The 26084-nt window shown below is 37.9% G+C and overlaps 1 protein-coding gene across 10 annotated transcripts in view; it reads right to left on the bottom strand.

Annotated features, from left to right (window-relative positions):
- Positions 1 to 26084, bottom strand: part of PHF14 (PHD finger protein 14) — a 220056-nt gene that overhangs the window by 190034 nt on the left and 3938 nt on the right. For 6 of the 10 annotated variants that reach the window (XR_004919219.2, XR_004919220.2, XR_004919221.2 and 3 more), the window contains exons 2-4: positions 20906 to 21012; positions 10818 to 11394; positions 7245 to 7355 (exon numbers count right to left, since the gene is read on the bottom strand). Coding sequence is in view for 7 of the 10 variants with exons in the window: in XM_036098203.2 (XP_035954096.1) it covers positions 7245 to 7355; positions 10818 to 10839 (133 nt within the window). In the remaining 3 variants the exon portion in view is untranslated. Of the gene's footprint in view, positions 1 to 7244; positions 7356 to 7854; positions 8372 to 10817; positions 11395 to 11968; positions 12161 to 20905; positions 21013 to 26084 lie in introns of those variants that run through there. The other 4 variants (XM_078059312.1, XM_078059313.1, XM_036098202.2 and 1 more) reach the window with 4 other exon arrangements.

Here is a 26084-nt window from a genome sequence, read left to right as displayed (position 1 = left end):
ATAAGAAGGAGAAAAGAAAGGAAGGGGAGCTTAAAGAAGTAAGAAACAACTAGTCACAGTCAGGTCATGGTCAACAACTATAGTAAAACCTATAGGGTGATACATTCTTTGAGCCTATAACTAAGAAAAGGATAATAATAAAATGGTGAAAGTCTATTGTTTCCACACCATTTTAGTTTCTATTAACTCAACCAGCCTTAGCTACTATAATTAAATGGACATTAAAAGTAAAGAAAGTTAAAAAAAAAAAAAAAAGTAAAGAAAGCTGCAATTAGTATCTGGTATCTAAAATATCCTAAAAATCCTTTACAAATGGCTAAAAGACAAAAAAAAATCCTGCAAGTTAAATTGATTAAAAATACAGACTAACATACAATAGATATTGACTGGCCCTACAAAATAATTGTCAATCTCAAGATTACCACGCAGGAACCCACAGCTTATTCAAAACTGTTGTGAAAAAACACTCTCATCCTAAACAATCTTAGACAGGACATGAGAACAATATCATGTAGGTCAACAATACCTTATTTGAAACTTATGGAGCCAGATATCTTTCAGAATTTTGATTTTGTTTTCAGATTTTAGAAGGGAAGCATGGTATATACACAATATATTACACTTAAAAATCTCCAGTGAGATCTATGGCACTATCCTATAATCAAACACATTTCTGCAGTGAAAAGTATAAATATTTACAAATATTTAAGGAAACACTACAAATAAACTATCATTTCCAGTTAGGTTTTACCAAAAACAAGTTTGTACCAAACTTAGGAAACATCTTTGGATTTGTAAGCTTCTTGAATTTCAGAGTGTGAATCCAGTATCACCCACAACTAGGTAACTTCTTTTCAGTCCAACAGTTATACAAATCATTAAGAAAATTATGATTTTTTTAATACCACTCATAATTAAACCCAACCGACCAAGAAAAACTACTTCTGGTAAAAAAAAAAACAAATAATAATCAACAATTTCTAGATATTTTTTAGATAAGAATCTAATGAATAATAAGCAGAGTCGACCAAACACCTCTAAGGCAAAAAGAGTCTCTATGCATACTGACTACAGAAGACTGGAACATCTTGGAAGCAATGGCATAATTAAGAGAGATAATTTTTAAAGTACCTAAAAAGGGGTGCCTGGGTGGCTCAGTTGGTTAAGCATCTGCCTTCGGCTCAGGTCATGATCCCAGGGTCCTGGGATCAAGCCCCACATCGGGCTCCCTGCTCAGCAGGGTGTCTGTTTCTCCTCTGCCTCTCACCCTGCTCGTGCTCCCTCTCTCTCTCAAATAATAAAATCTTAAAAAAAAAATAAAAGTACCTAAAAATTATTTCTAGTAATTTTTTCTAATAATTATTTCTATAATTTTTACCAATGAAAATAACAGTAGATATAAAAGTTAGAATAACTGGGGCACAAATGTGGGTACCTAATCAAAACTGAGACCAATCCAACTTCGCTATTACTTGGTAAATTTTGCAAAATGTTAAGAATTGTTACGATTTTGTCTTGGTTGTTGTTGCCAATGCCAATCATTTTTAAAAGTATGGGGGTGGGGGGCACCTAGGTGGCTCAGCCAGTTAAGCAACTGACTGGTGATTTAGGCTCAGGTTATGATCTCATGGGTCAGGGGATCAAGCCCCACGTGGGGCTCTGCACTCAGTGGGGAATCTGCTTGAGATTCTCTCTCCCTCTCCCTCTGCCTCTGACTCACCCTGTGAGTCTCTCACTCCCTCACTCACTCCCTCACCCTGACTCCCCCTTCCCCTGACTCACATGTGAGCATGCTCTCTCTCTCTCCCCCTCAAAAAAATAAATAAATCTTAAAAAAAAAAAGTATGGAGAAACTGATACTCTTTGATTGTTTTTGTTTTGTAATCATATCTGAATAGAAGCAATCTGAAAAGAAAAAAATATTTAAATGCTTTACATCTGTTAACATACTATTAGATGAATCTGAAATTTTTCCACAAATCCAAATCCTAGTAGCTTACCCAACCCTTCATTCTCCAAATATAATACATTATCCATACTCCAACTGCAGGCATCAGGAATATATCAAATTTTATCTTTGATTTCTGAAAAATAACTTCATCTGATTAGTCATCACTTCTTTTTGACACATATGCACTTGAGGGATGGAGATAAACAATATTTAGTTACAAGCATAGCTTGACAAAAATGACAATGAAAAAAATCAGTCTTTGGCTGTCTATAATTCTATTTTTGTAGGCTACAAAGAAAAATGTCTTTATTATTACAAATTCAAACTGACTCTGTGTCATGTTCCAAATCCATCACTCTTACATCTTTTTTTTTTTTTTTTTAAGGTAATAGACTAGAGAAATAAGTCAGATACTTCAAATAAGTCAGATGCTTCTTAGCATTAGAAGTAATTCTGGGGCGATTGGGTGGCTCAGTTGGTTAAGCATCTACCTTCGGCTCAGGTCATGATCTCGGTCAGGGTCCTCGGATCCAGCCCCACATCAGGCTCCCTGCTCAGTGAGGAGTCTGCTTCTCCCTCTCCCCTCTGCACCTTCCCCCTGCTCCTGCTCGCATGCTCTCGATCTCTAATAAAATCTTTTTAAAAAAAGGTAATTCTAACTCTACAATAAAATTTTTTCTTTAGAAAAAAAATTAAAATTGAAATCCCTCCTTCCTATTCAGTTAAATAAAAGGTATCTTTCTCAAATATACAATATATCAAAATCTCTCCAAGCAATAGCTATTTCAACTAACAGAAGTTAGGGAATTTTTTAGATACAGAATTAAAAAAACAATCTTCAAGAATTCCTTCACAATATTCAATGCTTAAGTTTTCCCCATGATAAATATTAAACAATAAAATAGTATTTCAGTTTTATTTTAGCTTTGCAATATAATCACCTTTGTCTATCAACCTTAATTAACAATTCCATTCATTGATCTAGTGCAATAGTAATTAGTATTTATAAATATACACAATACCTAATAGATTACCAGTCTACTGGTTATTCAGTTATCACCTTGGGGCCATTTTGACTAATCCTGTATTTTCTCTTTTTTAAAAAGCCAATCAGTCAACACAACTCATCCTCTACTCATCATCTCTAGTTCCACTGTGTCATTTAACACTTTCTGAATAAATCCAGACCAGTGGTTCTCAAGTAAGAACAATTTTGAATTCTGTCCTAAAGAGAACACTGGCAATGTTTAGACAATGAATGATTGCCATGAAGGTGGGGGTAGGGGCAGGAAAGGAAGATGATACTGGCAGTTAGTAAGTAGAAAACAGATGCTGCTAAACATTCTACAGTAAACAGGACAGGCCATCATTACAAAGAATTATACAACACCAAATGCCAATAGTGCCGAGATTGAGAAACCCTGGTCTAGCAATTAAGGCCTTAATTTGACCTCATTATACTTGCCCAGATGCATCTCTTTTATTCTTTTACTCAATCCTGATTCCAAAGTATAAATATTTTCCAGCCTCCACACTTCTAACACTTAATATATTGTTTCCCTCACCTAGATTGCTTCTCTTTCAGTTCCTAAGTTCAACTGTTACCTCCTCAATGAATTGTTCTAGATAAATCCAGTCTAAAGTAGTCCTATCTCCTAGACTTGAACTATACAAATAATCAATCATGCTTTGTATTATCTGTTATTTTACTTATTTAGTTATTCTGATATTATCATATTTCTTTGTGAATTCACCATAATATCCAGCAAAGTGCTCTTAAACAAAACTACAGATCATCAATGACCATTATCTTGATCCACTTAGTCAAAATTAGATTAAGTACAAAATACTACCAAAGCAAAGTCTCAGCGTGACTTTTCCAGCTAATTTTCTGGCGATCTGGCCTAATTAAACTAACTATGGATCAAGATCTAAAGTTAATCATCTTACTTTGGCCAGCAGGTTAGAGGGGACACAGCACTGCTATTTTGTCTTATTTAATAAAAGTCATATATGCACTCATCTTCAAAACCATTCCACTTATATATCAGATAACTAAATGCAATCTATCCTAACCCCAATTCCAGGACCAAGTCTCAAATATAACCACTTAAACTAGGTCGAATGATGAAACTGCCAATAATCTAAAATTGGTAATTTCATATGGTTCAATTTAACATCTCCACATAATGTTCTTCTGGTGACTATCACCATAATTCTAATATGGTTGTACTCTGTCCTCAGTCAAAAATGAGAAATCTAGGGGCACCTGGGTGGCTCAGGTGGTTAAGAGTCTGCCTTCCACTCAGGTCATGATCCCAGAATCCTGGGATCGAGCTCCACACTGGGCTCCCTGCTCAGCAGGGAGCCTGCTTCTCCCTCTCCCCCTGCCCCTCTCACAGCTTGTTCTCTCTCTCAAATGAATAAATAAAAATCTTTAAAAAAATGAGAAATCTAACTCTAATTTCACATTAAAGATGAAAGAAAAGATGATCTATTTTCAGTTTGTACTTTTCTAAAGTCAGAGGCTTTTAGTTATTAACCATCAAAAATCAATCACTTGACAATCTTATTGGCAGGTCATTTTTTGAGCAATATTTATCTTTTTCTATTTTATTATCTGAGAAACACACGAATAAAATTATGTTTATCTGCAAAGGTGTTGAATATCTTTCAGAAGTCTATATTCTTAAAGCCGAAGAGAAGTAGAAGTTCTGTAGTCGGAATTTCTGATTTCAAAATGAAGAAATTGATGCACAGAATCTTGTCAACAAAAATTAAGTCCAACCAATCTAAGAGAGTCAGTAGTTCATTCAGTAAGTCATTTCTAGACATTGTTTTGAAAGAAGCTTTGCTCAGACAGATGATTAGCTACTATTTCTCCACCTCCAGTTTAATCTAGTCACATGTAGGTTTGGGATTCCACAACTCTAACATGACTGAAAACCAGTGATAAGTCTAATGTTTTATTTCATGTAAGAGTCCAACTACCTCAGGCTAAGAAAGGATTCGAACAGGGAACATTGGTAATCTACAGTAAGCCACCGTGTTAGCTACGGAGGACACCGATGCACCTTAACCAAGAATGGAAAATAGGATTCAATTTCTATTATTAACTATTTTAAACAAAATCATTTACTACTATAATCTCCCTTGCAGTAACATAACAAGAACTACACAGCGCCCAAGGAAGTAAATTACAAATAGAGCAGACTAGCTATGATGGCAAGAGGGAATAGAAAGTATGTATTTTTTAGTGCTTTGAAGAGATTTTTTAAAAAAAAATATCAGCCGGGGCGCCTGGGTGGCTCAGTTGGTTAAGCGGCTGCCTTCGGCTCAGGTCATGATCCTGGAGTCCCTGGATCGAGTCCCGCATCCGGCTCCCTGCTCGGCAGGGAGCCTGCTTCTCCCTCTGACCCTCCCCCCTCTCATGTGCTCTCTCTCTCTCTCATTCTCTCTGTCTCAAATAAATAAATAAAATCTTAAAAAAAAAAAAAAAAATATCAGCCTAACAAAACTCATCCTCCCACTTTTCACACATAATTGATAATTCCCATCAACTCTGATTAAGATTAACAAGGTCAGGAATCTCCACTTAGCTTGATACCAAAAATTATCTTGAAAAAAGCAGTTTGTATCATTAGATTGTTTTAACCTTTGTAAAGAGAAGTGATACCTGTGAATGACTATAATTCAGTAAACAAAAAGAAAAAAAAATCTACAAAGTCAGGATTTATTGTCACAGAAACAATTACGGAATACTTAAAGATTAAGCTTCAGAGTTTTTTCATAGTGGTATTCAAATGAGTCGTAACTTCTGAAACCCAGTAACTACTGTAACTGTTAACAATCTGGACCAAAACTACATTCTAACCAAAAATATTATCTACCAAGATTTTCACCAAGAGAACTTAAAAAGTTTTGGCTCCTTTTCCTTCCCTTGCTTTCCTCCTTTGGAAGTACCAAACATCAGTAAATTGACTAATAAAAGGGAGAGAAACTGGCTGAGAAGCAAAGGTTAAAAGACAATTAATCAAGATAAACTTAACTTTTTATTGTTGGGAATGACCTCAATTAGTCACAACATCCAAGTAGTTTCAGTTTAAGATTACATCTATTTACTTTTAGGATTTCTGCAGCAAAAAGACTGTTAAATTTGGAGTCAAAAGACAAGGATTTACATCTATTATGGCCTAAGTGACCTCATGCAAGTTCTTTGAACTCAAGTGCCCTGTTATCTGTAAAATAATATCTCCCTCACTAAGCTATTATAAAAGTTAAATGAGATTATGGAAATAAAAAGTTCTCAGTAAATCACCGTGTAAATTCTACTTGTTGATGCTATTTAAATAACAGAAGCGCAACACAACCTTATTTCATCTCTTACCATCCCTAGCAGAAGTTAAAAAAAAAAAAAAGGGAAAGGAAAGTTATGACTAAGCACAGAAAACTCTCTGGGGGAACACTTTAAAATTATTAAAGGGATGAAACTGAAAAGTCTTTATTTAAACTTCCATCAGAAGGGGCAAAATTATAAGTAATTTTTATTGTACATGTGTGTTTTAGTATTTGTCACATAAAATGTGCATTCTCAGATTCCTGCAGTTAAAACTATATGTATATACCTATATATGTGAAGTAAAATAAACAGAAGATACCATGGAAAACCGTCCGTATTTTTCTGTTTTCCAATCTTGTACAATGTGAACGTATGACCTTTTTAAAAGTTTGTTTTTAAAATCACAAAATATAATGAGTAAACATGTATCTTTGTACTTCAGAGAGTTCAATCCACAAAGTCCAACACCCACCACAAAGTACAACTTTTTACTCTGGTCACCTTTATTCTGGTAAGGGAGCTAATAGACAAAAAGCAAAACTCCCCTCAGAGGGTGCCAAGTGATCTGAATAGAGAAGAACCCTGCTTATGGGCTGTTCATGGCTCACATTACTCTCAGGATATTATTTGACTTCCGGATATTTGTTTTTTTCCTCTATCCATAAAATAAGCTTAAATTATTTTTGAGTAAAGAACAGAGAAAACGCTTTGGTATCTATAGTATAAGTTCTTTTCTGCCTGCTAATTATCTGAGTATCAATATAAACAGAAGCAATGATAGGATCTAGTGAAAGGATCTTCGGGAAATGTGAGAAATCAAATGGACAAAATAAATGACGTTTATGTGCTTTAACTTTAAATTGGCATTTTAATCAAAGCCGATTTTTTAAAAGGGTCTGAAAATAAGCCCAACCTCCAGAAAGCTGGGAAAAGGGAAGAAAAGGAAACATTTACCTGAGGCATCTCCAACTTTAAAATCACTGTCATCTGAACTATCATAATCGAGAGCTTCTAGCAGAGAAGCTGCCAAAGGCTTCACCTGCCTCCTCTTGGAGCTGCGATCCACTGTTAAGAGAAAAACATTACATTGTCATTAATAATCACGCCAAGCACAGAGGACAGCTGTGATGCTAAGGGAAGATACAGATGACCTCGTGCACGGAATCTGTCTAATTCAGTTCTCAGCAAAAAGTGTAGGAAGCTTGCTTGGGGTGGGCACACGGGCTGGGGAGGGCTGGCCAGCAGCAGAGGCGGCTCCAGGCTGGGGTGTGGCAAAGGCGAACCCAGGCCAACCAAAATCAAAGCTGACCCCCGTAACATCCTCTTATGTTTCTGCGACTCGTTCATAATCCCTCAGACACGGAGACAGTCAACAGAAAGAAAACGCTAAGCCCAGGTAATGAAAGAAGCCTTGTTCATTCCCGCAGACTGTTGGAAGGGAAGCGCCCACGAAAGGTCCAGCTTCCCGCAGAAACCCGCCACCCCCACCCTGCTCCCACAGGCCCTGACTTCTAGAAGGGCTGAAATGCACCTTTCTCCCGGCGGAGGCCTCCAACACACTTACTAAGGAATCCGTGAGGTGGTCGTTTGGAGGAGACCTAGGGAGAGGCTGCGAGAGCCTTGGCAGCGCTGAAGTTGGGACTGATACCGCGGGAACAAATCCGAAAGATGCTACTTAAAATCGGCGGCGCCTCCGACCGGGCCCGGGCGCCTAGAAAGCAGCGCTGAGGTCCCCTCCCGCCCCCCACCCCGCCCCCTAGTCCTTGCCGAACCGGCCCCGGCCGCTCGCGCCCCTTCCCACGGCGCTCCAGTGCCAGAGGCTCCCTCAGGCCCCGGCAGCTCTGGGGACTTAATTTCCTCCGTTAAAACTGTTAGAAAAAAATAAAAGAAAGAAAAACTTTATTAGCCTGCACCAGAAGCAACAAAAGACCCAGAATTTGCAAAGTCCGAGGTCGTTTGCCTGAAACAATAGAGAAAGCAACGACCCGGATACAGCTCGGAAGAGAAGGAAGTGAAAACACACGGCAAAGCGGGCCCCTAAGAGCAGCAAGAGGCCTGAGCGCGTGCGCCGGAGTGGCAGGCGCTCTCTGTCTCTCCTGCAGGAGGAGCCGAACAGAGCCGAGCGAGAACCGAGAGGGAGCCGAGCGGAGCCGAGTAGTGACGAGCGGGAGCAGAGAGCCCTCCCAGGCCCTGAGCGGTTCTTCCCACAAATCACTGAGGCTCCACCCCCCGCCCAAATCCGTGGGAGGCCAGTGTTTGTTCCTGGTGTTTGTTTCTTAAGGAGTTACTCGGAGAACACTTTACAGAAAGAGGCGTTGCTAGCTTAAGTTACTACCAAAAACATAAATAATACCGATAGCAACATTCTACCTGCTGCCTCTGCAAATTGCATCGCTTTAAATACCTTGGAACGTGCGAGTATTTTATTTCTTGAAAGAGGGAAATGTGAGAATCGCATTAGACTTTGATTGCTGCTTTGAAAATTACAACTGTGGGACACCTGGGTGGCTCAGTTGTTAAGCGTCTGCGTTCGGCTCAGGTCATGATCCCAGGGTCCTGAAATCGAGCCCCACATCGGGCTCCCTATTCCGCGGGAAGCCTGCTCCTCCCTCTTCCACTACCCGTGCTTGTGTTCCCGCTCTTGCTGTGTCTCTCTCTGTCAAATAAATAAATAAAATCTAAAAAAAAAAAAAAAAGAAAATTACAACTGTAAGAGAGGGAAAAAAGCATTAATTTAGTTATATTAACTATTAGTACAAGGAGTGTACTGTGGGTAGACATTTTCATATAAATGAAATACAGTATTTAATTTTACTGAGAGAATACATCTAGGGGAAAATATTCCATTTCACAAGTATATCGTGTATTACCTCAGGGTGTGTGTCCACATGAATGTGAAATAATGCCTTGCATTGACTTAGGAAATTTAATTTTTAAGATGAATTTTTAAATCCATAAAAACTCAGGTCAGTATGTACAACTGGATATGGCAGTCCTTCAACAGTTTCAAACACCACATTTATTTACATACAGGTTAAATACTTTTTATTTAAATTATATTAAAATGTTAGAATCTGACTAGTATTAATACTTTTCAAAAATTTATATATCAAGGACTGAGAAAGATTTGGATGAAGTTGATTCAGTTCATTAGTTTATTCCACACATAAACATGGAGTGGCAGTGTTTGTAACATGGGAAAATAAATGTGTAGGAATCAAATCATATAATGCCTTAGTGAAGCTTACTCTTTAAAGAAACGTGTTAGATTATTTTGTGAACTGGAATTGAATTTTATAATATTAAATTTGACAAAATAGCAAATATTTACTACAAAGTAGTATAATTTATGGAATGATTACATGGAGGCTGGACGGCCTGCAAGATAGTTCTCTTCCCTTCCAGAACTTAAGGTACAGGTAAGGATACAAACAGGTAAGACAATTGCTGTATATTGTTAGACAGGCTACCAGAGAAAGAGTACACATGCTAAGAGGAGAGAAGGCACTCAGGGAAGGCTTCCTAGAGAAAGTGATAGAGCCAAACATAGTCTGAACTGACCTGAGAAAGGGAGAAAAGGAGACAGAAGTGTTCCAGACCAAGGAAAGGTCATGTGCAAATGCTCAGGGCTAAGAAGGATTGGCTAGTTAAATTCCCCAAAAGCTAGACTACTTCAATGTCCCAGGACATTCCACCATAACAGTAGTTGTACAAATTATATTGCAACCTCATCTTTCTGTGTTCCTTATCCCTGCTAAAAATGTAAACTCCTCCAATCTCTAAGAATCTCTAGTCCCCTGATCCAAACTACCACTGCTATGTGCCCCCTCAAACCGTCTACAGTGCTGTAGAAACTTAAATTCCAAAATTTTACAACCTTCTTAGTAAACCCTCTTCCTTTTCAATGATCATTCATGTACTTCCTTGTCTAAAATGGAAAGTTACCCTGCAGCCCTCTCAACTGGAGGCCACTCAGCCTCCCACACCTCATTTTCTCAAGATCCAGAGGTGGCATCGAATCCTTAATACTCCCCACTGGCCTTCAGACCTGTTATTCCTCCAGTTAAAAGCCTAGCAACTTAATTATTTGACCAGCTCCACTTCAGGAACTTAATTTCCATTCTATTTCAAACATGAACCATACTAAGGATTGTTTTACTTCTGAGGTTAGAGAACCAAACATTCCACTCTCCTCCTAGATTCATTGGGAGGAATTATGCTGAATTATCTAAAAGGGAAAAGACACTCCAAAAGCTAGCATTCAAGTTTCTGTAAGAGAAATTCCTAGAAATAGATTGTCTTTTTTTTTCTTCAAAGATTTTATTAAAGGTCTTTACATGGCAAAATCCAGACTCCAGATCCAGCTGCCAAGGAGACCCTGTTATCCTGTGGGTACTGGCTGCAGTATGGCAGGCCACCCTGGATTCCCACCCTTCTGTTCCAAGATGGGGGTGGTAGGCGATATCTCATCTTTGGGTTTCACAATGCTCACATGACCAAACAGGGGCTTCTTAGGGCTAATCTTACCACGTGGGTCCCCAGGAAGCATGATCTTCACTTTGATGCCTCAGCAGTGTCAACATAGTAGTTAATAGGGTCCCCACTGTGAATCATCAGGCCATGCATAAACATCATGGATTTAGGAGTTTCCCAGACACCAAGATCTCACAGCCTTTGGCCCCACCCTTCATGATGAACCGCAGCACACTATAGCAAACCCTCTGCACAGCAAGTCCTCCTAGGAGTTTGTATTGGAGAGACTCTGCCCTAGAAATAGCACACAGACCTCTTGTGGCCACCTTTTCAGTTTAAAGTTCTACACTGTCCTCAGAGAAATCAAACCTCTTCTGAACCACAATGGTCAATTCCCAGATCTGCTGGCCCTTCTCACCAAGAACATTCTGTGTTCTGGTGGCCAAGATAATGATTTTTGTCCTGGTTGGTGTAATTCAGACATCAATCCCAGAGTAGCCATCTTCAGTCAGCTCCTGAGTGAGAAACTCGTTCAGTTCAGTTTTAAAGATGCCATTGGCAACAAACTTCCTCTTCTTGGAAATCTGCACCACCGTCTTGCTGCCATGGGCCACTGATAGAAATAGATTTTCTGAATAAAAAAATATAAACACATTTATATTTAATAAACATTGCCTAATTGCTCTCTAAAAATAGGCTGTACTAATATATATTATCACCAAGAGTGCATGAGAATTCTTTCCAAACCCCTGGCCATTGAGTATTAAAAATCATTTTTTTAACTTTTAATTTCTAAGTAGTTTTAGATTTATGAAAGAATGCACCAATAATACTGTTTGTATATACTCCTCACCCTGCTTCCACTAATGTCAATATTTTGCATAACCATGTTACATTTACAAAACTAAGAAATTAACATTAGTACAATATTATTAATTAAACCAGAAACTTTATTTGGATTTTACTAGTTCTCTCACTAATGTCCTCTTCTGTTCCAAGATCCAATCCAGAGGACCATGTCGCATTTAAATTAGCAATCTTTTTAACGTTTGTAATACATGAGTTAAAAGAAAAAAAAGACAAAAAGGAAAAAAGGAAGGAAGGAAAGAAACGGAGAAAGAGAGAAAAAAAATTTTAAATAGCGAATTGCTTTTTTGATTTGTATTTAATAAATGTGGAAGAAATTGCTAGTTGTTTCCCAATACCTATTATCCTTGTCTTCAAAAATAAAAGCCCCAGGGGCACCTGGATGGCTCAGTCGTTAAGCGTCTGCCTTCAGCTCAGGTCATGATCTCAGGGTCCTGGGATCCAGCCTCTCATCGGGCTCCCCGCTGCGCGGGAAGCCTGCTTCTCCCTTTCCCACTCCCCCTGCTTGTGTTCCCTCTCTTGCTGAGTCTCTGTCAAGTAAATAAATAAAAATCTTTATTAAAAAAAAAATAAAAACCCCAAATTTTAACTAGACACAAGTTTTTCTCTTTTTTGAAAAGATTTTATTTATTTATTTATCTGAGAGAGAGAAAAAGCTGGGAGAGGGGGAGGGGAGGAGCCCAGAGCCCAGCACAGGGCCCAACCTGGGCTCAATCTGATGACCCTGAGATCATGACCTGAGCCCAAATCAAGAGTCTGACACTTAACTGACTGAGCCACCCAGATGTCCCACTGGACACAAGTTTTTCAAGAATAGCAACTACAGGGGCGCCTGGGTGGCTCAGTCGTTAAGCGTCTACGTTCCGCTCAGGTCGCCCCGCATGGGGCGCCTGCTCAGCGGGAAGCCTGCTTCTCCCTCTCCCACTCCCCCTGCTTGTGTTCCCTCTCTCGCTGTGTGTCTCTCTCTGTCAAATAAATAAATAAAATCTTAAAAAAAAAATCGAGGGCGCCTGGGTGGCTCAGTTGGTTAAGCGACTGCCTTCGGCTCAGGTCATGATCCTGGAGTCCCGGGATTGAGTCCTGCGTCGGGCTCCCTGCTTAGCAGGGAGTCTGCTTCTCCCTCTCCCACTCCCCACTCTTGCGCTCTCTCTCTCTCAAATAAATAAATAAAATCTTTAAAAAAAAAAAAATCGAGACTACATTTTCTAACTTTCTCGAAGTTATATGTGGTTACATAATTAAGTTCTGGCCAATGGGATGCTAGCTGAAAAGGTATGTACAATTTCCTCACTTTTCTGCCCTCTTTTCTTTTTTTTTTTTCCTAATCATTGTGGTTAGAACTTCCAGTACACTGTTGAATAAAAGTAGTAAGGGTACAATTCCTTGTCTTGTTCTTGATCTTAGAAAGAAAGCTTTCAATCTTTCACTGTTTTAGTCTGATGTTACCTGTGGGTTTTCATAGATGCTTTTATTTCATAAAGAATAACTTCTTTTCTGTTTCTAGTTTGCTGATTGTTTTCATTTTTAAAGAGTTTTGAGTTTTATTAAATGCTTTTTCTGTATATATTGGAACAATCATGTGGTTTTTTATACTTTTGTAATTTTGTCAGTATGGTGTAGTACATTGATTTTCATGTTGAACCAACCTTGCATTACTGGTACAAATTCCATTTAGTCATGGTGTATATGTTACTGGATTCAGTTTTGCTAGTATTTTGTTGAGTATTATTGCTTGTATGTTCATAAGGGATGTTGCTTTGCTACTATTTTTCTGTCATATAAAGAATCTTCATTGTTTATGAACTGCTATATTAGCATCTCCTATAATATTTTTCTATGTGTCTTGAAGGCACATATTGTAAATTACTGTGAGCATTCTTAACTCAGAAAAATTTGCATCTCCTAACGATATGCCATCTTCTTGTTAAAATACTTGTGTTATATAATCCCGCATGCTTTTCTTTTTATTCTCTATTCGATTCAAGGTATCCACGCATTAGTACACATATTAGGAGAATAATTATTTCCTAATAGTTGCAACCACAGACAGCCTTAACGTAGTATTTTGTCAAAGAATACTCTTAATGTTCACAATTCTCTCCAACTAATCAAGCTGAACATGACTGTACAAGTATCATCAACAACAAGTATAAAAAGCAGATTTATATTTAGATATGGTCCTTCAAACTACTCCTACAAAAGGTGGTGAAGTAAGCAGCATAGTGTTGTATGGACACTTGCTATATGAAAAAGAATCAAACTGAAAAAAGACAGCAAACAGAGAGTCTGCAGACCTGAATTTGAGTCCAAGCTTTGCCACTGAATTTCTGTTTGACCTTCAAAAGGCAATTTGAACTCTTTGAGCCTCTGATTCTTCATTTAGAATCTGGGCATGATAATAATAACCTCTCTAGTTAAATGAGAAGTTTTAAGAAGCAGATGACAAAGGACTCTATCTCCAAAATTACTCCAGAAAAATGGGAGAAAAAAAAAACAAAACAAAACCCAAGAACATGCAATGCACATAATGATGTAAAAAGAAAAGAGGAAAAAAAGTTATAATTAAATATGAATAATTATTGATAATGAAATTGTGAAATTTAATACAATTATTAAGCAAGGATAGGTAACCAGAAGAGCCATAATTCTAAAAGATTATAACCAAATCCAAGAGATTTGGAGGTAAAAAGATGGGAAGCATGGGGAAAGTAAAATAAGAGAAATGAAAACAAAAATTGAATTCTCTTATATGGTTCAAGGGAGAAGCTGTAGATCCTGATTAATTTTTTTAATCCAGGAAAGTACAAATCAATTTATTATAAATCTAAGGATAATATATCTGGTTCACAAAGGGTAGTTGAACACATGAATTACCTTTCTAGCCTCCCCAAATTTCACTGAAGTCACATAATAAATATAAAAATAGAAATAAGACCATAAAGCCATAGTACTGTTATAAACCCAGGAGGAGTGTCACCAACAAACTTGTGAAGGCTATTGAGGAATTTTGATAGTTACAGAGGTAGGCTCGGATTGCCAACAAAACCCACCAAACTAAGGAGCTAATAATTTCATCCAGGTGAAAAAGGAGTTACTGAAGTGAGATTTTCCTACAAAGTGCCTGCATATCCCTCAGATGAGAGATAATAAGGCCTGTAAAAAGGGCCAAGACTAGGACAACAGTCTGGATGATTCATTAAAAGGAAAAAGTCACACAACAATCCTGTTTTCAGCTTTCTCTCCAGAAAAAAAGTTCAAGTTCAGTTCTATTAAGTGGGAAGTCTGACTCCAGAAATTTTCAGAATGGGCACTAGGTTATAAGAGAACGAATGATAGTGAGCCCAGTGACGATCAACTGCCACAAGAAATAGAAAAATCTAGCATTATAAACTACTCATAAGCCATAAAGGACAGCCTACTCATTCACATGCACCCTCCCCATACCACCAACCTTCTTCCCACCCACTATGACTGTTGAAGCAAGGATGTCTATAAACAGAACCTGCATTCATTATTTGCCAAGTGAACAGGGCTTCTTATTTAGGCAAGGTATATAAATTTTGGCTACCAATACCATGCAATCCATGTAAAAAGATATATATAGGCAACCAAGTTTCATTAAATATTAAAGTAAACTAACAACATGAGAGGAACTAAAGTTTTAAAAATCTTTAAAACAATTATATAATTCAGATATATCAGGGCTCCTATGTACATCATGAGATTTAGAAGGTAAAAGGGAGGCCAAGGCCATCTACTTTCAGCTGCAGCAGCATCAAAACAAGCTCCATAAACTGTGAAGGTAGAATCCACATTCTGGCATCTACTCACCAGCTTCAAAGGTATAAGGTTATGTTGGAGGAACAGTTCTGGAAAAGGTTAGCGGCAATAGCTGCACTCATTTTCTGACTTCTAGATCACAGCTACAAGTGTATGATCTTCAAACTAAAAGTCTCATTGGATCCCTGACTTTCATTCCTCCAGCCTTTCAAATGACTTCATATGCACCAACTTTCTTTTCAGCATAACATACTTAGAGTGGTTTCTGTTTCATCTACTGAAACCTTGTCTGATACAGTGTTTAGTGCAGAAAGGTGTTCAGAAAATAAATAAATAAAACCTCAAAATGGGAATTTAAGATTTATTATTTAACTTGGTGTGGGTCAAAAGACAGTGGTGATTTTATTACCAGTGGAAAATAAGATATTGGCAAGCCAAGGCATGCATGATAAAAGAGTTACTTATATTATCACATGTGATCACCTGGAATAAGATGCCTGTTGAAGGCCAGCTTTTTGTAGCAAGTATTTGTTTTGATAGAATGCTAAGATGAAAACAAGAAATATTTAACTGCATTGGAACCAGCACAAGCCAGCAGCTAGCCATCATTTACAATCCTTTAAGGATATCCCCTGCAGAGAGTCCATAGCTCATATTATCTCGCCATAATTAATATTTTCAGACGGGCGCCTGGGTGGCTCAGTTGTTAAGCATCTGCCTTTGGCTCAGGTCATGATCTCAGGGTCCTGGGATCGAGCCCTGCATCGGGCTCCCTGCTCAGCGGGAAGCCTGCTTCTCCCTCTCCCACTCCCCCTGCTTGTGTTCCCTCTCTTGCTGTGTGTCTCTCTCTGTCAAATAAATAAATAAAATCTTTAAAAAAAAGTTAATATCTTCAGAGATATTCAAGAGAAAACAATATTGATGAAGAAAAGATTGTGCTCAAATTTCTGAACTTCAAGAGAATTCTAAATGTTCCTTTAGAGAAAAGACAGAATATCTACAAAGGAATAGGAATCAGGTTCAAGTCAGAATTCTTAACTACAACTTTGGATGTCTGGGAACTTCTAAAATTCTTTCAATGTTGGGGTACCTGGGTGGCTCAGTTGTTGGGCATCTGCCTTCAGCTGAGGTCATGATCCCAGCGTCCTGGGATCGAGCCCCACATCAGGCTCCCTGCTCCGCGGGAAGCCTGCTTCTCCCTTTCCCACTCCCCCTGCTTGTGTTCCCTCTCTTGCCGTGTCTTTCTCTGTCAAGTAAATAAATAAAATCTTAAAAATAAATAAATAAATAAATAAATAAAATTCTTTCAATGTTTTGTAATAAAGGGTTCACTGATAATCATCCTTTTCAAATTATGTAAAATATACTGACTACAGTATTTTCTTCAAGTATTTAGGCAGCAAAAATCTACTCTAGTATTACATGAATAAAATCTTTCTACATATTTAACAAATGAATAATATTGAAAAGAATTTAAGTTAGTTTCTCACAGCTAGTACGTATATATAGTACAAAAATTTTAAATGCACAAAAGAGTATCATGAAAATAAATTATTATTTTATCTTTGTACCTTAGCCAGTCAATCATCTCTCTAGATATAACAAGATTACTTTTTTAGAAAAGGTGCTTGGGGTGCCTGGGTGGCTCAGTTGGTTAAACATCTGACTATTGGTTTTGGCTCAGGTCATGATCTGCTAGAAACTGACCCCATCAGAGTCTACTTCCTCTTTCCCTCTCCCTCTGTCTTTCCCCCTGGTCTGCTCTCTCTCTCTCACTAAAATAAATAAATAAACCTTTAAAAAACTAAAAACTAAAAAACTTGCTTAGCTCAGGGCGTAGTTTTTATAATGGCTTTATTGAGATATAATTCCCATACCATAAAACTTACCCTTTTGTGGTGTAAAATTCAGTTTTTAGCATATTCAAAAGTTGTATAATGATTACCACTATCTAATTCTAGAACATTTACTTACACCAGAAAGAAATCTCATACTCATTAGCAGTTACTTCACATTTCCCCTATTCCTAGTCCCTGGCAATCAATAATTGACTTTCTGTCTCTATGGATTTGCCTATTGTAGATATTTCATATAAATGCAATAAAAAATGTTGGTCTCATGTGTCTGGATTCTTTAATCAAGTACAGTGTTTTCATGATTCATTCACATAGTAACATAGCTTTTTTATTTTTATTTTTATTTATTTATTTATTTTTTAAGATTTTATTTATCCATTTGACAGAGGGACAAAGCGAGAGAAGGAACACAAGCAGGGGGAGTGGGAGAGGGAGAAGCAGGCCTCCCGCTGAGCAGGGAGCCCAATGTGGGGCTCCCTCCCAGGACCCTGGGATCATGACCTGAGCCGAAGGCAGACGCTTAATGACTGAGCCACCCAGGAGCGCCATAACTTAGCTTTTTTATTTTTATTTTTATTTATTTATTTATTTTTAAAAGATTTTATTTATTTATTTGACAGAGAGAGAGACAGCGAGAGAGGGAACACAAGCAGGGGGAGTGGGAGAGGGACAAGCAGGCTTCCTGCTGAGCAGGGAGCCCGATGCGGGGCTCGATCCCAGGACCCTGGGATCATGACCTGAGCTGAAGGCAGACGCTTAACAACTGAGCCACCCAGGCGCCCCATAACTTAGCTTTTTTAAAAACTAACATGATACTGTGAAATTTTATCAGTATTTGTTCTGTATGAAGAAAAAATAAAAGTAAGAGGTGAGTACTTCAATATTTGCTTATTAGACAGATCTCTTAGACAAGCTAAGGTATTTAATTATTTTTCGGTGCATATGAATGGCAGTCTTAGGAGCTGTGTTTCACAAGGGGCAAGTCCCAAGAAAGCAAAGCAGATGGGCAAAGACAGCATCAGTGAAGCAACATCATAAAATGTACAATATTGGATGTTAGACAAATAAGATTAGTAGAGACAAGTTTCATGTCATCAACTCAAAAGCTGCAGAGAAGCTTTCAAACAAACAAAAATGCACAAATGACACCTTCTGTTCTTTTTTTTAATCCATCAGATCTTTAAGTGACAATCATAAGCTAACTCCCTAACATTGTTCTAAATCTAAACAATTCAGTTTAAAGAAATTATTGGAAAATATAACAGAGAAAAGTGAAAAATAAACAAATGTACAGATCAAAGGATCATCAAAAAGCAAACATCCTTCCAAACACCATGTAAAGGGGCACCTGGGTAGCTCAGCCGGTTAAGTGTCTGCCTATTTTAAAATTTTATATAAATGGACTCACACAATGTTGTTTTGTTTCTGATTTCTTTGAACAATTTGTTTTTGTAAGAATCATTTATGTTGTTGTGTGTACTTGTAGTTCATTTGCAATATGGAATCACATGCTTGAATGTACTACATTTATTTATTCATTTGCCCTTGATAAACATTTTTGCTCTTTCCAGTTCAAAGCTATTATAAATAATGATTCTATATGCATTCTTGTTTGTGTCTCTCGATGCACATAAGCACACATTACTGTTGGGTTTATATTTCAGAGTGAAATTACTGGATCATATAATATTCAAATATTCAATTTTGGTACAAAAAGTCAAGCAGATTTTCAAAGTGTAGTACCAATTTATACTCTCATCAGCAATGTATTTAGGTCTGTTTTTCTTCTCTTCTATAGGATACTTAACGAGAGTTTTGCATCTTTAGTTTGATATCCTACATCAGATTTGAAACAATCTTTGTTATTATATCTCCAATTTTTTTGCCTTAAAATCTTAGTCTTCTTCAGGACTTCAATTTCATGTATCTTGGATGCTCTCTATCGCGTATGTCTCTTGCACTATCTCCATTTTGCTTAACAGTTACTTCTTTATTCTTTTCCTCTTGCATTTTACTATAAGTAGCAAGGAGAAACGAGGCTGTACCTTTAACACTTTACTTGGAAATCTCCTCAGCTAAATATCCAAATTCATCATTGACAAGTTCTACTTTATACCCAACAAAAGGACACAATTTAGCCAAGTTGTCTGCCACTTATAACAAAGATCACCTTTCTTCCAATGGCCAGTAACATTGGCCTCATTTCTTTCTGTCACCAGAAGCACCTTTAATATTTATAATTTTACCAATATTCTATTCATGACAATATGAGTATTCTCTAAGATGACAGAAGCTTTCTCTACTGTGTTCTCATTTCCAACAGAACCATCATCAGAACTGCCTTTGATGTCTATATTTCTATGAATTGTCTTTCAAGGCAATCTAGGATTTTTCTATCATGCACTTCAAAATTCTTCCAGCCTCTACCCATTACCCAATTCCAAAGGAACTTCCTCTTTTTTAGGTATTTGTTATAGGAGCAACTCACTTCTGGTATAAAAATCTGCCTAAGTTTTTGAAGTTTACCACAAAAATTATTATAATTGGGTGGCTTAAAACAGTAGGAATTTATTTTCTCACAGTTCTGGGGGTCAGAAATCTGAAATCAAGGTGTTGACAGGGCCACAATTCCTCCAAAAACTGTAGGGGAGAATCTTTCCCTGCCTCTTCCAGTTCCTAGTGGCTCCCGGTGTTCCTGGGCTTGTGGTAGCATAACTCCAATCTGTGTCTCTGTTTTAACATGGACTTCTGTGTGTGTCTTTTCTTATAAGAAAATCAGTCATTGGATTTAGGGCCTATTCGAATTAAGTATGACCTTAACTAATTCTATTAAGTATGACCTTAACTAATTACATCTACAATGACCCTAATTCCAAATAACTTCACATTCTGAGGTTCCAGGTGTTCACAAATAATGTCAGTGGACATTATTCAACCCTCCACACTCTTCAATGTCTTTGAACAGAGAAAGAGTCTGCATTGTCTGAATAATGTAATCTGCCAATCTTGGAAATGAAAGTCTATGAAGTTTCTAAATCAAGTAATTTTAACTAATATTTCACTAGGGCCCCACATTTTGAGGGATCTGATATTTCTTTGATGAAACTGTTATTAGACTGGTTGGAATTAAAGGAAATATGGGTGGACTCTTCTTGTCAAGTTTTATTATGAGGTTAATGCTTATTTTGTAATGTGAATTTTGAAGATTTCTTTTTCAAAGATATGGGACAAATTTAATAGCATGAGAATTATCTATACCTTGAAGGTTTGGTAGCTATTATGGACTGAATGATCGTGTGCCCCCCCACCTTTATATGTTGAAGCCCTACCCTGCAATATGACAGTATTTGGAGATAGGGCCTTTGAGAGGTAATTAGGTGTAGATGAGATCATGAGGGTGGAGTCCCCATGATGGGATTAGTATCTTCATAAGAAAAAGAGAGGCCAGAGCTCTCTCTCTCTCTGCCAAGTGAGGATGGCCTCCATCTGCAAGCCCGGAAGAGGGTTCTCACTAGGGACCAAGTCTGCTGGCACCTTAATTTTGGACCAGTGAATGCTTTCCGTATCTATAGCTGTTATGAAAAACCAACAAAAGTAATTTGCTTTCTGTAGATGAGTAACACACTTTGACTGTCTTACCTTATGCATACATCAACTCTGCAGCCCTATTACAGGTTCCTAGATCATCTCTATTCCACAGAAATTCATTTTGGTCAGTTACATTGATGGCATCATGGTAACTGGACCTAGTAAGAAAGAAGTAACAACTACTTAGGACATAGGTAAGCCAGATGGTAGGAGGTAAATCTGACCAAAAATCAGGTTTCTGCCACCTCAGTGAAATTTCTAGGGTTCCAGTGGTCTGGGACATGTCAACATAGCTCTTTGAAAGTAAAGGACAGATTATTGCATTTGGCTCCTCTTATCACAAAGATGCTTTCTACTCTGTGGGCCTCTGAATTTTGGAGGCAACAATTACCTCATCTGTGTATGCTACCCTGATCCATTTACTGAGCAACCTGAAAAGTTGCTAGTTTTGGGCAGGGTCCTGCAACAGGTCTGGGCTCCCATGCAAATTGTTTTGTTTTGTTTTTTTTTTAGATTTTATTTATTTGTCAGAGAGAGAGAGAGCTCTTGCTCAAGAGCAGGGGGAGGGGCAGAGGGAGAACCAGGCTCCCCACTGAGCAAGGAGCCCGATGCAGGACTTGATCCCAGGACTCTGGGATCACAACCCAAGTCAAAGGCAGATGCCTAACCGACTGAGCCACCCAGGCTTCCCCCATGCAAATTGTTCTTAACCTGAGATGTATAACCTAGCAGATCTGTTGGTGCTGGAAGCAAATTACCATGTTACCTCAGTTATCTATCATGAACTGGGTCTTATCTGATGAACAAAGCTATAAGATTAAATATACACTGCAGCATTTCACCACCAAATGGAAACCATCACCAGATGGATTTGAGCAGGTCCTGAAAGCCTAAGTTGCATGCCCATGTTAAATACTCCCCTCTCAACCTGAACCTATGGTATGGAGCATTGCCTATGGCCAATTAACTAAGAAAGACATATTTGAGCCTGTTTTACAGATGGTTCTGTATAAAATGCTATCAATATTCCAAAGTAGACAGCTGTAGCACTATAATCCCACTCTGGATTGACTCTGAAGGACAGCAATGAGAGACAATATGGAAGTGGTTCTTACCTTCTGTAGTGATCCACTAGTAAAATTATGACTTACCATCCCTGCAACTGTAGCTTTGCTGGTCTGGAAGTCATAATTTCAAGGAAAGAAAATTCTATTACTCTATTGGCCTGGGTGGTTGATTTTGATTAGCAAGGGGAAATTGGAATTCTACAATTCAATGAAGGCAAGGAGGAATATGTCTGTAATGCATGGGGCATCTCTTAGTTTTCCTTTTCTTGTCAAATTCCTCCTTTAGTTTCTATATTCTTGAACTAGATTTATATCTAATTCCGTGACAAAGGGTTCTAGAAATAAGGTCTCTCTGTCCTCATGGGTTCCACCTGTCCCCACAGGTTCTAATATATCTTTGCTTCTGACATGTTCCTCTTCCCTTACTGCCTCCCCTGTTGACTTCAGACTGCAATAAGATACTGCTCCCACAATTGTATAATGTCAATTCCTTGTAATAAATTCCTTATTATGTATGTATATTTCCTAGAAGATCTGTTTCTCTGGCTAAACCCTGACTGGTATAAAATATTTATCTGCCTCCATTTCTGACTTGATCTAACTTTGCTGTTCTGGTTCCTCCTTCCTGGCCTGGTCCCCATTTTGTTCATATTCTTTAGGATTTTAGCATTAACCCTCTTCTCTCATTACACTTTCTTTCACACATATTCTTCATGGACAAGCTCATCAGTTCCCAATAACTGTCACTTATATCCCCTTTCCTTTTAAATTGTACCTCTAGACCAAACTTCTCTCTGAGCTGAAGAGTGATGTTTTGCCAGCCTTCAGAACATCTCTAATTGGATATTTTGGAGGTATACCAGACTTAACATTTCCAAAGATGAATTTATATTCTTGATCTTGGTTGGGACACTATATATCGAGTAGCCTAACTCATATATCAGTGTCTATTGTAGCACTTATCAGAAAGCTTTGTAATAATGATACCCCTAGCCCCACTAGACTTGAAGATGTTGAAGAAAGATAGCAATGTGTTATTCTTCTTATCCTAAGCACTCAGCATGAGGAGCAATATATAGTGGGCACTTAATATATGTTTAATGAATGGATTCATAGAGAAGACAGAAATTTCAGAGAGATAAATAACAACAGAAGAGTAATAGAATATAGCTATTCTAAAAAAAATTTCTAATTTGAAGATCTAGGTGTATGGTATAATTTTCCAAAAATTGTAAATATGCAGTTTTCCTAAAATATTGTTTAACCAGAAGGTTTCAGTGAAAATGAGTGTCAGTATTTCAAATTGTTAGATTTTTGGGGTTCCTGGGTGGCTTAGCCGGTTAAATGTCAGACTCTTGATTTCAGCTCAGGTCATGATCTCAGGGTTGTGGGATCCAGCCCCAGTTAGGCTCCACACTCAGCTGGGAGTCGGCTTGAGATTCTCTCCTTCTCCCTCTACCCCTCTACCTGCTTGTGTGCTCTATCGCTTTCAAATAAATAAATAAATCTTAAATAAATAAATAAATACATTGCTAGAGTTTCTTTGCTTTTTAGTATTCATTGAATTTTGTACATAAAGTTCTTCAGGTATTTAATTTAAATTAATGACAGTATGTGAAGCTTTGAGATTTACAACAGTGGAAGTAAACTTTCACAGACGAAAATATGTTCTAATTTTTCTTATAGAAATTTTATAATTAAATACAGTTTATGCTAAGTAACTATAATACTAGTGGAAGAACATATTTATTTTTAGATTAAGGATAGCTGCAGAATCTTCATTAACAAGTGAAGGTATAATTTGTATTTGCGTTATCAGAAAAACAACTACAGTTCTCAATATATCTGCTACAAAAATAATTAAATGCCCAAATGCAAACAGTAAAACATAAGATTCTGCCTTCAGTTGCATTATCATATTCCACGGCTCACTTATCAAATTATTCCTCTCTAAAGAAGCCATTTCTTTACTGTCACACATTAATAACAACACATAATCACTATACCTTCCAGAATTTTCTAGGCTTGAATTTTCAGAGAAACTCTGCAAGAGAAATCACCTTTGGGGTGTGCTATTGATATACTCTTAGTTTTTAGACCTATTCATAGTACAACTTACATTTAATTTAGAAAACTCCTATTTATACATTTTTGTATTTTAAAATTATTCACAAAATTAAATCAAACAATGGAACAAGAAATCTAGAGGGCACAAGTCTCAGAGTTAAATGGTAAAAAACAGCTCCAATTCATTTATTAAGATATTATTGTTGCAGGATTTTTTTTCCCCCGCCTGGTGCCAGCGGTTCTTGGTCATGCTGCTTTAAAGAATGAAGAGGTAGACCAGACAGAGTGGTGGGCAACAAAGTAAGGTTTATTGAGCGATAGCAAAGTGATAGTACAAAGCTCCTGAGGAGGGAGGGGACCCGGAAGGGGTTGCCGCAAGTTTTTTTCTTTTTTTGAAGATTTTATTTATTTGAGAGAGAGAGAGAGGATGAGAGAGAGAGAGATCATGAGCAGGAGGGAGGGGTAGAGGGAGAAGCCGACTCCCCCCAGAGCAGGGAGCCTGACATAGGACTCAATCCCAGGACTCTCGGATCATGACTTGAGCCAAAGGCCGATGCTTAACCGACTGAGCCACCCAGATGCCGGCTACCGGGAGTTTCTAAGTCTAGGGGTTTTTATGGGCTTTGTTAGCGGGCTGTTTTAATCTGATTAACCCTCCCTTTCCTGTCATCCAATCAGATTTTTGTCACCTATCTATAATATGGGAAAGGGTGGAGGACTCCTTCCAGGATAGTGTAAAATCCTTTTAAGGGTGGTTTCCTCTTAGGGTGGGGGCCCCTTGTCCCTGCCTGCCTGCCTTCCAACTATCCTTCATCATTATGTCTTGTAGTTGTTTTATCCTGTGTTTAGATACAAAGCTTTTATGAATCCTCACTACCTAAAGGATCAAGTTACAAATCTAAAATTCTCAAAAATCTGGGTTAACCTTTTCTGTTTCATTTTCTAGAACCCCTCCCTATGCAATCTAAGCTTCCAACACACTGAATTCATCTCAATTTCTTATACATATTATGCACTTACACTATGAACTTTTATTTCTTCTGCCTTATTTCACCCATATGGAATGCAAATCTTCCTCTTTTTTGGCCTGATCATTCCACAAAGATCATAGTCTTCATTAAGTTCTTCATAGGCCCCAAAGTCTTATTTCCTTCTGTTTTATCAGTATTTTTACTTTTGCATGCTTATTGCTCAGATCAAGTCATCTGACAAAGCTTATCAACAGGGAAATAAAAGACAATCTTTTCCCAGTAAGGACATTAAATATTTGTGATCAAAAAGACAATCTACCACAGTGGCCCTTCTGATTACAATCATTCAGATCTTTCTCCTTTCCTCTTTCACCCTCCTCACCAAGGGAAATTACCTAAAAGTCCTATACTGTCATTATTTCCAACTCAAAGCCCATGATCTATGAGTGATGCTGTAGTCTCTGTTCTAGGTATGTCTCCTCTTAACTTGGAGACCTATGAAATAGGCAAGTTATTTGCCCCACAACACACAAAATGCAGTGGTAGAACAGGGACTGGATAACCACCATGAATGATCCCATTCAGAAAAAGAAAGAATGGGAGGCACACACCGGTCCTGAAATCTCACAAAGTAGAAGTTGCTGCTGATTGAAAGTGCGGAATATTGAGTAGGTCCTGAATTTGCTATTTGGAGGTTAGTTCTAGTCTGTTCTTCTCTGTGGCTCCTGTTTCACCTTTTGGGAAGTCTTGCCCTAGATCTATCTAAAGGGGGCATTAGAGAATAGGCTCTTGGGCGCCTGGGTGGCTCAGATGGTTAACCATCTGCCTTCGACTCAAGTCATGATCTCAGTGTCCTGGGATAGAGTCCCATGTCCTGCTCTCTGCTCAGCAGGGAATCTGCCTCTCCCTCTGTGCTCACGTGCTCTTTCTCTCTCTCTCCAAGAAATAAATCAATAAAATATTTTTAAAAAAGAGAGAGGAATAGGCTCTCCTTGGAGGATGAGTATATCTCTCAACCTGCTTTTCATCTCCAGAACACTGGGAGTCCAAGTGTCATTTCACATCTCAATTAGTCACAGCGTCTTTAACCAAATCTGATGTTTTGGTTTTTTTTTTAAATCAGTA

This window comes from Halichoerus grypus, chromosome 12 (genome assembly GCF_964656455.1).
Source record: "Halichoerus grypus chromosome 12, mHalGry1.hap1.1, whole genome shotgun sequence".
NCBI classification, from domain to species: domain Eukaryota; kingdom Metazoa; phylum Chordata; class Mammalia; order Carnivora; family Phocidae; genus Halichoerus; species Halichoerus grypus.
Note: the sequence above shows the minus strand (reverse complement) of the source record. Positions and strands in the feature narration are given on the sequence as shown.